Source organism: Callionymus lyra, chromosome 18 (genome assembly GCF_982586985.1).
Source record: "Callionymus lyra chromosome 18, fCalLyr1.hap1.1, whole genome shotgun sequence".
Taxonomy (NCBI): Eukaryota; Metazoa; Chordata; class Actinopteri; order Syngnathiformes; family Callionymidae; genus Callionymus; species Callionymus lyra.
The window spans coordinates 13203610-13220363 of NC_141835.1; the positions used below are offsets into that span (position 1 = coordinate 13203610).

Sequence of the window (16754 nt, forward strand, 5' to 3'; positions counted from 1 at the left end):
TGTTTACCGTAAAAAAACAAACGTGAGCGAAACGCAAAAAAATAAAAAATGATGACATATACAGTAAGATGACGTCACCGGTCACGTGACTGTGTACAGTAAGTCCAACATGGCAGATGCTTCTTTACGGCGGTAACTAATGCTAAACATTGACGGGGATCGAGCGACGCTTGTCCCGCCGCCGCCGCCATGAGGGAGAGGCCGAAGAAGAAGAAGAAGAAGGGGAGGACGTGGGCGGAAGCCGCCAGGACGGTACGTGTGTGTGAAACGTGTAGCGTTGTGTTGTGTTGTTGCCACTTGTACAAGTGTGTGTTGTTGACGAGTTCATGACCCGCCGGAGACTCCAGGCCCCGCGTCTTAGACGTGCTAGCCGCGGCTAGCTCCCCCCCCCCGGTTCCACCCCAATAAAACACCGTGACTTCACGCACGTCCGCGTCCGTGTTTGCGCCCCAACACGCGGGCGTGTTCGCGGAGTTTCTGACCCGCTGACATGTCCGTCGACGTGAAGGGAACTCGGGTGTTATGGCGTCAATGCTAACGGCTTAGCTTGTTAGCCGCGGCTAACGCTAAGTTTTTATTTTGTACACACAAGTGTGAACACAGGGTGCTTTCTCTCAGGTCCGCGTGTAGTTTCCTGGTTAAAATGGCTACAACTGCAGATTAACTTCCCCAGAGTTGCATGTTGTTGTTGTTGTTGTTCTGCAGGTGGACAGTGAGATACGTGATAAAAGTGTAAATAATGCTGCAGTAAAGTTGAATAAACAAGAATCTTTGTGCTTGAAATGTTACGTTGATTTTTTTGTGTTGCTTCCGAACTACACACTCATTTACAGGTAGACATTCAAATCATAATAATGGCAAAATATCCTTTAATTTAATTTCGTTTTCTGGGTGATTATCTTTTCGAAAATAACGTATTTCATATCATATGTCCACATTGACTATTACATAATACAATATAATAACAACTTTTAATTACTTTGTTTATTTATACTTTATTACTATTATTTTATGTTGTCATAGCATAACATTTAATCCCTTGAATATATGATTTATTTTCTTACAAAATGTATGAAGTTTTAGTTTTTCTTAAAGGCTCTCCTGACTGAAGTGTTGAATCTTCTTCTCCAAGATGCAATAAATTCCTCATCATGACCTTGTTTTTAACTTTTTACTTTATTAAGTTGCTCTAAAATCTGGGAGAATGAGAGGTTACGAGAGTCCATTATGACGTAATAATGAGCTTCACTCCTCCTCCAGCCAGCTGTGATCATGCCCGCTTTGTTTATACAACAAGTCCCTTGGAGGTGGAGACTTCCGGGATTGATGATGCGCAGTGACAAACATCAATGCTGTTTTAAGTGGGCGGGGCTTATGATCATTTTCTAATGCAAATATTACAATAACAAGATAGTTTTGTACAAACGGACACTAATGATACAATAGTCCAACATGAATTTAACACACACTTAAATCAACAGTTGAACTTCGAGATATTAAAGTAAAAATAAAGACAAGTTGCAAACAAATTAGAGTTATTTTGAGTGCAACACAATTTTTAAACTCTCTATAGCAGGGCTGTCGATCACTTTGAACAATCGAAGTCGAGGGCTGGAAAAGCAACAGGTAGCGAAACTGTTCAAAAGGAAGTTGATATTTGTGATATTGTCTTTTCCTTCTTTTTACGTCAACTCGTCTTCATTATCTTCATCAAACACTGCTATCAAGTTCTTATCCTTCAACATGAGTTTGACTCTCTTTGTTGACATAGATCACGTGTCTTCCTTATCTTAAACACAAGCATATATTTATGTTTTGCATGATTAACGTGAACATTAATCTACTTTCACATAACGTCTCATATTAACAGGCAGAAACCTTAAGCAGAACCAGACTCTGTGTGCCAATGTTGAGGGAAAGTTCCAGTTTTTCAAGTTGTTTTTTTCTTCAGCCCATTATGACACAAATGTTCTGTATCTTCTATTCCAGGTGTTGGAGAAATATCCAAACACACCGATGAGCCATAAAGAAATCCTGCAGGTGATCCAAAGAGAGCGGCTCAAAGAGATAAGGTAACAATTATGTTGTTTGTTTGAGTCTTTGTGACTTGACCTCATTCCTCATATCACAGCTCTTCAGAAACTATCACCTTAAAATACTTATATTATTATTGTTTATTTTTGTCATCATGTGCACCTCCATTTATGATCATATCACCACTTTATATCTTGCATGTGATGAACAATTATTTACTTAAACTTTCAGTTATATCAGTTAAAAATAACTTAAATGTACGTGTATAAAACAGTTTTAAATAGGTTTTGTATTTACATGTTTAAAACAGTTATAAATAACTTGTATTTATGGTATTTACGTTTATAAAACAGTTATAAATAACATGCATTTATTGTATTTACGTGTATAAAACAGTTATAAGTTACAGTGTATTTATTGTATTTACGTGTATAAAAAAAAAAACTTGTATTCATTGTGTTTACGTGTATAAAACAGTTATTAACTTGTATTTATTGTATTTACGTGTATACAACAGTTATAAATTACAGCATCTTTATTGTATTTTCGTGTATAAAAGCGTTATAAATAACCTTTGTATTTACGTGTATCAAACGGTTATGAATAACACTGTATTGTATTTACGTGTATAAAAAAACAAAAAAACTTGTATTCATTGTGTTTACGTGTATCAAACGGTTATGAATAACACTGTATTTATTGTATTTACGTGTATAAAACAGTTATAAATAATAAAAAATATTTAAAATGTAATGCAGCAACTTAATCACTTTTATTTTCACCCTGAACCTAAAATCCTCACTAAATATTTCACAAACTTAATCGGGTAAATCACTTTTTCTGCAACACTTAAAGTGAACATTGTTTTAAATTGTGATGGAAAATTATCTTATCCTTTAAATGATCGTTTGTGTTTTCATGCATTTCATTTCAATTCCTTCCTATCCTCCATGTGTGCCTTCAATAAAACAAACTGCCAAGTTACGCAACACTTGATTTTGTGTAACTTTAACGATGACAGTTCTTATCCGAGGTCATGTTTTCTGTCCGTGAACATCTGTGTCTCACCTTCTCCTCCTGAACCAGTGGAACCTCGCCCCTGGCCTGTCTCAATGCCATGCTGCACACCAACTCCCGCGGCGAAGAGGGCATCTTCTACAAAGTCCCCGGCAGGATGGGAGTCTACACCTTGAAGGTGCGTTTGATATCTATCCTTCAAGTTTGAGGGTCAAAGGTGAACGGTTTGTGTCCGCGTCTGCAGAAGGACATTCCCGACGGAGCCAGAGAACTGTCCGACGAAGGCTCAGAAGAAAGCAGCGACAATCTCTCCGACTCCAGGTCTTCAGAAAACAACGGAGCGAACAATCACGAGGGAAGGAGAGGAAGGTGGATGAGAAGAGGTATTTGAATTTATATATAGTTAAACCGTACTCTGACATTGATCGTCTTACACAAACAAACAATCCTTAAAAAAATAAATAAAAATCTGATACGTTACGTATCACGACATAGGGTCAACAACTTGATTCTTACTTGATTCTAGTGTTGCAGAATTTACATGTACAGACCACATGACTCTTGACGAAGTCGTAACTGCTTTCATTTGTTTTGTTATGTTCCAAAATACATCCAAACATCAGCTTTCAGAAGCTTCTGGAGGCACTGTATCCTCTCATCCTCAGTTGTAACTGCTTTCATTTGTTTTCAAGCCAAAATATGTCAAAACATCAGCTTTTAAAAGCTACTGGAGTCACTGTATCCTCTCGTCCTCATTTGCAACTGCTTTCATTTGTTTTCAAACCAAAATATGTCAAAACATCAGCTTTTAAAAGCTGCTGGAGTCACTGTATCCTCTCGTACTCAGTTGCAACTGCTTTCATTTGTTTTCAAACCAAAATATGTCAAAACATCAGCTTTTAAAAGCTGCTGGAGTCACTGTATCCTCTCGTCCTCAGTTGCAACTGCTTTCATTTGTTTTCAAACCAAAATATGTCAAAAGATCAGCTTTTAAAAGCTGCTGGAGTCACTGTATCCTCTCATCCTCAGTTGCAACTGCTTTCATTTGTTTTCAAATCAAAATATGTCAAAACATCAGCTTTAAAAGCTGCTGGAGTCACTGTATCCTCTCGTACTCAGTTGCAACTGCTTTCATTTGTTTTCAAACCAAAATATGTCAAAACATCAGCTTTTAAAAGCTACTGGAGTCACTGTATCCTCTCGTCCTCATTTGCAACTGCTTTCATTTGTTTTCAAACCAAAATATGTCAAAACATCAGCTTTTAAAAGCTGCTGGAGTCACTGTATCCTCTCGTAATCAGTTGCAACTGCTTTCATTTGTTTTCAAACCAAAATATGTCAAAACATCAGCTTTAAAAGCTGCTGGAGTCACTGTATCCTCTCATCCTCAGTTGCAACTGCTTTCATTTGTTTTCAAACCAAAATATGTCAAAACATCAGCTTTTAAAAGCTGCTGGAGTCACTGTATCCTCTCGTCCTCAGTTGCAACTGCTTTCATTTGTTTTCAAACCAAAATATGTCAAAACATCAGCTTTTAAAAGCTGCTGGAGTCACTGTATCCTCTCATCCTCAGTTGCAACTGCTTTCATTTGTTTTCAAATCAAAATATGTCAAAACATCAGCTTTAAAAGCTGCTGGAGTCACTGTATCCTCTCGTCCTCAGTTGTTACTGCGTTCATTTGTTTTCAAACCAAAATATGTCAAAACATCAGCTTTTTAGAAGCTGCTGGAGTCACTGTATCCTCTCGTACTCAGTTGTAACTGCTTTCATTTGTTTTCAAACCAGAATGTGTCAAAAAATCAGATTTTAGAAGCTCATGGAGTCACAAGTTCCTCTCGTCCTCAGTTATTGATTTTTTCTTTTAGAAGTGGAGGATGTCATGACTGCCGCCATCTAGAGGCTGGAAGTTTAAGCGCAACACAAAAATGAACAAATGGTAAACCAATTTGGAGAGGAAGAAAAGATAAAAATGTTGTTTCAAACATCAGTCACTATATCCTCTCCTCCTCAGTCATTGCCAGGATCTTGTAGGATTTTTTTTTTCTCATAATCTCCACACAAAAATGAACAAACGCTATGAATGTTTGCAAAAAAATAAGAATTATTTTATGTTAAACAGACTGTAAAAAAGAAATATAGTAAAAATGGATAAATAATAATACAATGTTGTTAAATACTGATACAGTTTAATGGAAAATAAAATTGTAATATATTGCTGTAATGATTTTTCTAACACACCTAAAATGTATATGTACTTATCAGTAATAGAAAGTTTGATTTTTATTCTCGTCTTGTCATTTTTGGTCGATCTTTATTGTCTCCAAATAGCTTTCCTTCCACATTTAATTTTTAAAAATTTGAATTCTTTTCACAAAGGCATCAACAATAACGGTCCGTGCATCTTTGAACTGATGCTTAAAACAGTCCAAACATGTTTAAAGAAAACACTAAAACCGCCCTGGAGGGAAAAACAAAAAGGAAAAACGCTGCTTCATTAAAAGAGCCAATAAACTCAAGAAGGTCGCGCCTGATGTTTACAAAGACAAAACTATTCCCTACACACACGATTACAAGTCCGAGTGTGTTTTTTACGTCTTTATTTAAGTGCTTATATCCTGCAGGGGTTTATTTTATTTCACTCACTGATGCTAGCATTAATAACGTTGCTCATTCTTGATCGATGATGATTTAGAATCATTTTGAAAACGGACTGATTCTGTTCTCCATTGCTGTGTCTCAAATCGCATACTACTCTTAGTATACTAGAAGTTAGTATGCATCAGGATAGTGTACATACTAACTAGTACGCAAATTCTCCACAGATAGTACGTCTCAAATCAAACACTGCTGCTACACACTAACCGGAAATCACATGACAGCTCCTTCTTCTACTTCTATTTAAAGATGATTTCAACCAACTGTTTGAACGCTATCGCCACCTGCTGGCAGCACGTTTTGCAACTTTGGAAAAAGAAATAAAGAAAAAATATGAGAATCGAAATATTCCCGAGATATTTAAGCTGGTGTCAGCACCGAAGACATGTCGTACTCGTACTGCTGCTGAAAATACACCTGTAAGTATATGAATATAAATGCATTTATATATGACGTTACTTCCGTTTAAAACAACATTAAGATGGCAGCTGTTTAGGGTGGTTAGTTTCCATCGAACCATGCTCAGTTTTGTGGGGTTGTTAGTACGCCAATTTAGTGTGCATGGCGCACTAAATTTCGTATACTAAGAATTGAGACGCACTAACGCACTAAAAATACTAACTTTGAGTACGCTAGTGTGCGATTTGAGACACAGCACATGTGATATTTTCAAGCGACTGTTCAACAGGAAGCACCAGTGAACACTTCCTCATCATCATGCCAAGATAATATACTCCTCTGTGTCCCAGAGGGCGGCGTTCCACGTGAGCCGGCCCTCGTTTACATAATCCAAGGAGCGCTACTTAAAAATAAAGTTTACATTAACTTACCTGAACATACATTATCTACAGTCGTGCGCACTCGTGGGTTTCACTCGTGGGTTTCATGTTCATCGGGACGGACGAGTAACGCCGCCCCGACAGGAAGTGTGTTTTGTAACACGTGTGTCACGTTTTTTTTTCTTCCCCCATCTCGTAGTTCCCTCCAACCTGCAGCCGTCGTCCCCGCAGCCTCGCTGCTCGTCGCCCTCCGTCGCCGGCGCCAAGATCATCTCGCCGTCGCAGAAGCACAGCAAGAAGGCTCTGAAGCAGGTACGCTTCTTCTTCTTCTTCTTCTTCTTCTTCTTCCGCTGACCTCCTGCCACGCCGTCCCACCAACGCACGCCGACGCAAATCTCTGCAGCAGATTAATTTGTAACGAATGCGGAGGAGGATCTTAACTTGCTTAAGTTTATAAAAAGACATATAAACGTTGGAAAAGATTTTTATGCAGCAGTGATAATGGAGAACATCCTTTTGTGTTTCGAAACATCTCTTCAACTCGTAATTTCCCACTTTCCCACATGGTGTGATTCAAACAATCTGTTACGCAACCGCCGCTTTAATGCTACTCGTCTGGTTGCGGATGCCCTTGAGCAAAAGCGATAGCAGGAGAAATGGGAGGTTTATTCTCTCTGTTTTTTTTTGGTTTTGTTTGCCAAACAGGCCTTGAAGCAGCAGCAGCAGAGGAACCAGCGCAGACAGGGGGCCATGCCGACCACCTCCAGCCCCCGACTGCTCCTCAAGTCCATCAAGAACATGGCGGACAACATGACGAGCAAGGGCGGTGAGTCGTCGTTTTTATGTATGATTAAAAAAACAAAACGAATGAATAACCATCAGTCAAATGTAAAGGGAAAGTGTCTAGCGTTATTATTATTATTATTATTATTATATTTTTACATGTTTTTGTATGGTTTGTGTGTGGTTTCTTTAATGAGAAAATGTTGTAAATACTTATAATTCTGTACCTTTTTTGTTGTTTTGGGCGACACAAGTGTTGGTCTGATGAAGCTTCTGAGTGTCATTATGTTCAGAGTCCACTAGATGGCGGTCTCTGCACTATTTTCCTTTGTTTTGGACAACTGTTCTAATGAAACATTTTTAAACTGATGGCGCCACCTACGGACCTCTAAACAACTTGACACTGTTTCACGAAGCTTCAACATGACACTGTTTCACGAAGCTTCAACATGACACTGTTTCACGAAGCTTTAACATGAAGCTTCAACATGACACTGTTTCACGAAGCTTCAACATGACACTGTTTCATGAAGATTCAACATGATGGTTTCATGAAGCTCCAACATCACACTGTTTCATAAAGCTTCAACATGACACTGTTTCACGAAGTTTCAACATGACACTGTTTCATGAAGCTCCAACATCACACTGTTTCATGAAGCTTCAACTTGACACTGTTTCGTGAAGCTTCAACATGAAACTGTTTCGTGAAGCTTCAACATGACACTGTTGCACGAACACGAAGATTCAACATGACACTGTTTCACGAAGCTTCAACATGACACTGTTTCGTGAAGCTTCAAAATGACACTGTTTCATGAAGCTTCAACATGACACTGATTCATGAAGCCCCAACATGACACTGTTTCATGAAGCTTTAACATGACACTGTTTCATGAAGCTTCAACATGACACTGTTTCATGAAGCTTCGACATGACACTGTTTCAAGAAGCTTCAACATGACACTGTTTCAAGAAGCTTCAACATGACACTGTTTCATGAAGCTTCAACATGACACTGTTTCATGAAGCTCCAACATGACACTGTTTCATGAAGCTTTAACATGACACTGTTTCATGAAGCTTCAACATGACACTGTTTCAAGAAGCTTCAACATGACACTGTTTCAAGAAGCTTCAACATGACACTGTTTCAAGAAGCTTCAACATGACACTGTTTCATGTTAAAGCTTCAACATGACACTGTTTCACGAAGCTTCAACTTGACACTGTTCAATGAAGCTTCAACATGACACTGTTCCATGAAGCTTCAACATGACACTATTTCATAAAGCTTCAACATGACACTGTTTCATGAAGCTTCAACATGACACTGTTTCATGAAGCTTCAACATGACACTGTTCTATGAAGCTTCAACATGAAACTGATTCATGAAGCTCCAACATGACACTGTTTCATGAAGCTTTAACATGACACTGTTTCATGAAGCTTCAACATGACACTGTTTCATGAAGCTTCGACATGACACTGTTTCAAGAAGCTTCAACATGACACTGTTTCAAGAAGCTTCAACATGACACTGTTTCAAGAAGCTCCAACATGACACTGTTTCATGAAGCTTCAACATGACACTGTTTCATGAAGCTTCAACATGACACTGTTTCAAGAAGCTTCAACATGACACTGTTTCAAGAAGCTTCAACATGACACTGTTTCAAGAAGCTTCAACATGAAACTGTTTCATGTTAAAGCTTCAACATGGCACTGTTCAATGAAGCTTCAACATGACCCTGTTCCATGAAGCTTCAACATGACACTATTTCATAAAGCTTCAACATGACACTGTTTCATGAAGCTTCAACATGACACTGTTTCATGAAGCTTCACCATGACACTGTTCTATGAAGCTTCAACATGAAACTGTTTCATGTTAAAGCTTCAACATGACACTGTTTCACGAAGATTCAACATGACACTGTTCCATAAAGCTTCAACATGACACTGTTTCACAAAGCTTCAACATGACACTGTTCCATAAAGCTTCAACATGACACTGTTTCATGAAGCTTCAACATGACACTGTTTCATGAAGCTTCATGAGCCTATCATTGCTTTATTACTTTTGTACTCGGTTGTTCTATTTTCTCTGTTATACTAGAAAAAAAGCGATATTTTAATACAAATTTCTCTACAGATTTGTGTCACTCCGTCATAACCAGAAAGGTTTCAACGAGGTCAAGTCATTTGAGTGCAGGTGCGACACATCTTCACTTGAGAATATTATTATTATAAGTTATTATTACTTGAAGACTTATCAGATGATTATTTTCTGGTTTGCTTTTCATCTTTTCCCAGGAGCACTTTTTATAACGGTGCTTTGATTTCTGGTGTGTTTGCAGGACACCTGAAACGCAGCAGGTGTAAAATAGACGTGGAGACGCCAGACTCTATCCTGGTGAACACAAACCTCCGGGCGATCATTAACAAGCACACGTTCTCTGTCCTGCCGCCAGACTGTCAGCAGAGGCTGCTGAAGCTTCTGCCAGAAGTCGACCAACAGGTGCGTTTTGAAGTTGTCATTTGAAGTAGAAAAGCCGAGTATTATCCAACGCCCGCACCAGCGTATCGTGACAGTCGTGACTCTTGTCTCCAGGCCTGCATGGACGGCCTCCTCAAGGTCACCAGCTCTGCCTTGAACAATGAGTTTTTCACGTCGGCCGCGCAGTCGTGGAAGGAGAGGCTCTCAGAAGGTCGGCCTCGTCTTTCCACTCGAGTCTTTTTTAACATTTTCCAAAGAACGATGACGAGATTCTCTTTCCTTCTCTTGTCGACGCAGGCGAGTTCACGCCCGAGCTGCAGCTACGAATGCGGCAGGAAATCGAGAAGGAACGGAAAGTTGAGCATTGGAAGGAGGCTTTTTTTGAAAGCTACTATGGTGAAAAGTAAGTTTTCTCCTGTGATTGTTGTTCTCGGTGCAGGGTCAGTGACTCGTTGAGGCCCTGAGAGACGAAAGCCAGTCAGAGCAACACCCGAGATAAGAAGTATTGACAGCGTAGGGAGGAAGAGAGTAGCGAGTGACTTGGACAAGTGTCAAAGAAGAAGAGGTAGGTAGGAAGTGAGGTCACAAGAGGTCAACACTAGGTTCTACACCAAAAAAAGTAGGCATGAATCTAGTGGAGATTAATAAAATGAAAATTATATTGTCATAATCTGAAACTTTGTATGTGACACCATAGTTGTTTTTTTTATGGTTTATAGTTAAAATATGCGTAAATCAAAACAATTTAATATATTTTTTCATCAAATTTTTACAGCATTTGTTAATTTTTGTGTTGTAATTACAATACTTATAAAAATATATCCTTGTTACTACAGTATCATGATGCGCTTCATATTAAAAGATTGCCACTACACACCCCTTATACACTTAACGTACATTAAAATCCAGGGAGAGCTAGGTGATGACTCAGGACGAGAGGATACAGTGACTACAGCCTCTTTTAAAGCTGATGATGGACATATTTTCGTTCCAAACAAATAAAAGCAGTTAATGCTGAGGACGAGGGGATACTTTGACTCCAGCAGCTTTTAAAACTGATGTTTGGACATATTTTAGTTTGAAAACAAATAAAAGCAGTTACAACTGAGGACGAGAGGATACAGTGAATCCAGGAGCTTTTAAAACTGATGTTTGGACATATTTTAGTTTGAAAACAAATAAAAGCAGTTACAACTGAGGACGAGAGGATACAGTGAATCCAGGAGCTTTTTAAAGCTGATGTTTGGACATATTTTGGTTTCAAAACAAATGAAAGCAGTCACAACTGAGAACGAGGGGATACTTTGACTCCAGCAGCTTTTAAAACTGATTTTTGGACATATTTTGCTTTGAAAACAAATGAAAGCAGTTACGACTTTGTCATGAGTCATGTGGTCTGTAAATTCTTCAACACCGGAGTCAAGTACTGGACAATAGTACGCATATATCCTTGTTACTACAGTATCACTATATATCGTATCGTATTGTGATACGTAAAATATTTGATTTTTCTTGCCAATACACAGCCCTACTAGTGAATAATACTAATGTCACCAGGTATAAAAAAATTATTTGAAAACCAAAAACACTAACAGGAAAGAGGAAGAAAAGAAAAGGTAGATTCAGGCGTATAATGGTTTTTACAACTGCCAAAAAATAAATTGAAAATTACCCTATTTGTATTCTAAAGGGCATCTTCTGCCCCCTTATAATTATCAAAAGGAGCTGAAATTCAGGATATCTTTCTGATAAAGTTGTGAGTCCAACTTTTCTATTCTTCCAGTTCTGGAATCAGTTTTGCAGAGTCAAAAGAGCTGACGAAGGCTGGTGTGACTCAGAGGTCCGTCAGGTCTCGCTCCTTCCTGCGGCGCCGGGAATCATCCGTCAAAACGCTGCAGGAAATCAAGAGCAACAAAGACCGAGGCCTGGTGGATTCTCTCAAAGCGAAGGATGGGAAGACGAGGATTCCGCTACCGCTGCGCCACAGAGTGTCTCTTCCCATCATGGAGCCCATGAGGACTCGACGTTCCCAGTACGCCGAGAACCGTAAGACGGTCACGGTCGCTCAGGCGACGACGGTGGTGCAGAAGGATGAGGTCGAAAACTGCACAGCGAGTCAACTCCCTGAAGTGGAGCCGAAGGATGAAATCAAGGAAGTTCCTCCGTCTCCTGTCAAAGACACTCCTGCACCGCAAGCCGGTCCTGAGTTGAAAGAGGATCAGCCCGTGAGTCACATCAAAGCTTCCGAGGAGATCGAGGGGGTCAGCTCTGAAGAAAGAAGTGAACCGCTGAAAAGAAAGTCTCCCGCTGGGTTGGAGCTGGAACTGACGCCACCGAAGAGACCCTGTATATCGTCTGCGTCTTCGGTCTCATCCGTGTCTCCAAGTGCATCTTCTATATCGAGCCCGGCCACTCCAACGACACCAGTGGGCCAGAGAGTCCCGCCTCTTAAGGTACGGAGCTTCCTGTCAAGATTCTAGCTCTGTGTTCACTTCCTCTGGTTAGTCTCCGGCTCTTGCTGTGGGTTAATGACGGTGGTTTTCATTTTATAGTCTTTTCTCAGAATCACTTCAACCACGTTTGCACTCACTGACTATCAGATGAACCAACAGATGCAAGACAACAACTGTTAAATAAGACACATCTATCATTGGTTTGTTCAATACTTGATCCGTATTTCCTGCAGGTCTTTAAAGATCATTAGAACCTCTATAAGTGGTTTCCTTTAACATGGATCTTTAGGCCTCGTTTAGAGAGATTGTCCAAACAATCTTCTCGGATATTTCAGTGAAACAACATCTAAATATTCAATGTGCTGTAAAGCAGGGGCCTTCGACTTTTTCTTGGACCTTCAACCGGTTTAATGTGGGTGTTAAGATCAAACCATGTAGAGTTTATGTTTCATTTTCACTAGTTTACAGGTTAGTTTGTTGAGGAAACTTGACTGATTGAGTGTCACTGGCTAATGTTACTAAAGAGAAAATATATGCACGAGCTTAGGTGTAAGTCTGGACCAGATCACTGATGGAAGGTCTGACCATGAATAGATCTGAAAGTAAGAACCGGAATTTTAAAGTTGATCCTGAAAGAAACTGGAAGCCAGTGAAGAGATTTAAGGATCAGGGGAAATGTGAGTTCTTCTACTAGAGCGGCTCAGAATTCTTCCTCTCCCTCTGTGTTTGATGGATCTACTGACTCCTTCAAGAAGCATCTTAAGACATTTTTAATTGTGTTTCTTCTTAATTTACTTAGGGCTGCTGTTTTTCTGTCACTGGGTTGTCTTGACATTAATGTTAGTAGTATGAAGTTAATGTATTTTAACTTTGTTTTGTTCTTTTGTTAAGCCCTTTGTGACCTTGGTCTGCCAAAGGCTTCACAAATATAAATGACTTACTTTTCTGCGGGGCTCGGTTACAATCTGACATCTTTCCTCGCAGATACCCGTGTCCAGAATCCTTCCTGTCCCTGTATCGCCGAGCCAGGTCTCCCCGAGGGCCACGCCGCCGGCCGTGCTCGCCAGTCCGGGTCGCACCGGGGCCCGCACCCTTGCCGACATCAAAGCGAAGGCTCAACTGGCACGAGCGCAGCGAGCGGCAGCCGCAGCAGCAGCCGGAGCATCTACCTCTAAGGCGGCGGTGCCGGGCCCTGGACCCGGCGGAGGCACAGCAGACTCCACTGGACCGTCCCCGTGTCCGAGCCCCATATCCCCTCCAGCCACGAGCAGGTTACCCCTCGACAACGGCTCCCAGATCGGCTCTTCATCTCAATCCTCGAACAGAATCGATCACAGGCGGGACAGTCCAGGACCGGAGACCGGTCCGGATTCAATCTCCCGACTGGTCCAGTCGTCTTTTAAAGGTCAGGAGGTTCATGCGCCAGCGTCGAGCAAGACCAGCTCCTGCATCCCTGCCAACAACCCTCTGGTCACGCAGCTCCTCCAGGGTAAGGAGGTTCCTTTGGAGAAGATCCTCCCGAAACCTTTTGCCAAGGTGGAGAGAAAAACCATGAAGTCGCATTCGTCAAACACGTCGTCTTCTGCGGCGGAGGCGGCTCAGTTCAGCTCAGAACTCCCGAGGCAGAGCAGCGAACTCCCCGATAAGGAGACCCAAGAGCAGATCCTACAGACTCTGATGCAGCGCAAAGTCCTGATGAACCAGCCGACCAGAGGTCTGGAGCCTCGGAGGCTTCAATACGAGGACAACCAGATAAGTCAACTGGAGCCTCGACGCAGGTTTTTGGTGGGACTTTTACGTCGTAAAAAGGTCCCCAGACCCGCCATGACAGGACATTATCTCCTCAACGTCTCCACGTACGGACGGGCGTCGGAGAAGCGGAGACTCTACCAGTCGCCCATCCCCAACGTGGGTCTGAAGAGGGAAGGTGGAGCGGAGGGCGTCAAACTGGAGGTCGCGTCGGTGAAGACGGAGCAGGAGTCGCTCACGTGTTCGGACATCAAGACCGAACCGGACTCCGAGGACGTTCCTGCCTGCGACGCCAACTTCCGCTCCACGCCGGACCAGAAGGAAATCAAACCCTGCGCTATCAATCAAGAACCGTCGGAGCCATGCAGGACCCAGACGGAGCCGGGTCACCAGCAGCCCAAGAGAACACTAGACCACCAGGACACGACGCGCTACAGCAGCACCATCAGCACCATCAGCATGTCCGTGCCTCGCGCCGACGCCGTCTCCTCCGCCCCCCTGTCCGAGGCGGACGGCGGCGGCGTCATGTCCTTCTCCGTGACGGTCACCACCATTCCCGCTCGCCACGAAGGCGAGCCCTCGCCGGACCCGTCGTTCCTGGAGGGCCCGCACATGGAGGAGGTGCAGTCCCAGTGCTACTGTCGCCTGAAAGCCATGATCATGTGCAAAGGATGCGGCGCCTTCTGTCACGACGACTGCATCGGGCCCTCCAAACTCTGCGTCTCCTGCCTGGTGGTGAGATGATCTGAGGACCAGGAGGTTTTTTTTTATCGAGAACGCACCAGCAAGTTAGACCGAGATTCCTTCGAATTAAAGTCTTACCACGTAGAACTCTTGGCTGCCGTGAATGCAGCATAATCTCAACCACTGTGCTCGTCACGACCACCGTGTGGTCGGTGGCGAAAAAAAAAGAGAAAAAAATCAGATTTTATGTTTCACTGTCGAAAAGAGTGCAATTGTGATCCACTAGATTTTACGTGATATATTTTTTTAAACTAAACATTTGGGTAGTTGTTTTATTTTTGAGAAAAGAAAAAAAAAGTGAATGTTGCTATTTTTGTAGAACATATATTAAGCGCCTGTTGCTGTGTTTGTAGACCGACGGTCTTTTTTTACGACCGGGGGCCCGATCTGTTGGTTTTTAAAGGCTAATGATAATCACTTGTTGTAGAGAAACCTCTTATGTATGCATGGCAGGGCTGCCTCCATATTTTCTATACGACTGTACATTTATTACCAAACACTCAGATGTATGATCGTAGTTTTAGAAACCAAAACTTTATAGCTGATGAAAAATTGCACATCAGGTAATATTTGTGGACTTTAGTTAATCAGTGATGCACTTAAAGCCTGGATATAAATGTATATATTCATAAGAATGCATATATATATATATGTACCACTGCCCAGGTCGTTTTCTATTGAGTGTCATTTATCCCAACAACAAATGCTTTTATATCTTTAAAGAAATATTGGAAAAATGATCAGAAAATCTATATTGACGCCACAGGCGTAACTTTAAATCATTTTATATTTTTTAAGACAATTTGTTTTAACCTTCATTTGTCATTTGGCAATTTAATTAGATCAGTTTTAAACTGATTTAATTGTTTTTTAGGAAATGTTACGACGATGGTGTCAACATACCATCTGGATCCGCAAACCTTTTTGAAGGATTTCTCATTGACTATGATCAGAAAAAAACTTCCAAATTGTGATCATGTTCTTTAACATGAATCGATGTTAATAATACGATAATTAAACGCTGACTCACTGTTCACTTGCACAATTAAAAAAACAACTAAAGAAATCGCTTCAAACCAAACACGTATATTATGTTCCTTAACTAGATCAAATATTAATATATTTACTTAATATATTTTCTTCTTCTTTCTTTTTCAAGCATTAAAATGTTGTCATGGACGTCAACAGGGTAATTAGATGAAATACTGGCTCAGATTGTATTTTGTGGATTAGATTTATTCTTGTTCTTCCTGGATCTCTGTCCATTAGTCCGATGAAGAGGCAAAACTTTAAGAAAGCACCGGTTCGGTGTGTAATGGTAACGTCATAATTGAATATAGCGTTGAAAAGAGTTTAAATATATCACACGTTTATAGCATTTTTTTTGGTTTAAAGTTGTTGCACAAACAAACATTCTATGTGTGTGTGTGTATGTGTGTATGTGTGTGTCACTGTGATGCTGTCTTTCCTATTGCACATGATTCAATTCTTTAGTAACGGCCTCAAAGGCAGCTGGAAAAATGTTGATAGATGATAAACGATCAGGTAGAAAATCCATCTTCATCCTCCTCCCATCCATGTATGTGTGTTTGTTGAATGTTTTTTTGTTTTTTTCGGATGACACAAAGTGAATTTGTCATTTTAAACTCCGGGTGAATGTAATATAATGATGAACACTCTTGTAAAATAATATTTTATCAAAAGTGATAGACTTTTAAATAAATCATGAAATGACTTTGAAGTAGTTTTTTTTTATATTGTTTTGCCTTTTGTTTAAAATGAAATTGTGTTTGTTATTGATCCGCCATCTTTGATTGATCTGTTTGTTTAGGTATCATTAATATACTTACATTGAGAATCTACTACCTCAGTTTTTCTTAAACGTGTTACACTAGATTAGAATTTTAAATTGGATTCCATTGGTTTTATTTTTAAATATTTATACAAAACTATTGAAGACCATTAATACTGTTCATGATATAGTCTACTTTTGTTGTGAAATGCTTGAGACCAGGGCTCCCTTAAGGTTCTTTTTTTT

General features: G+C 40.6%; 1 protein-coding gene across 1 annotated transcript; it reads left to right on the forward strand.

Moving 5' to 3' along the window:
* The first annotated feature begins 85 nt into the window (after positions 1-85).
* On the forward strand, positions 86-16451 carry asxl2 (ASXL transcriptional regulator 2). Its single transcript, XM_087780567.1, has 12 exons — positions 86-252; positions 1990-2072; positions 3121-3229; positions 3296-3434; positions 6686-6798; positions 7192-7312; positions 9426-9485; positions 9631-9791; positions 9885-9981; positions 10068-10173; positions 11554-12223; positions 13208-16451. The coding sequence occupies exons 1-12, from the start codon at positions 190-192 to the stop codon at positions 14714-14716; spliced, it is 3231 nt and encodes a 1076-aa protein (XP_087636693.1). The 5' UTR covers positions 86-189; the 3' UTR covers positions 14717-16451.
* The last annotated feature ends 303 nt before the right edge of the window (positions 16452-16754 follow it).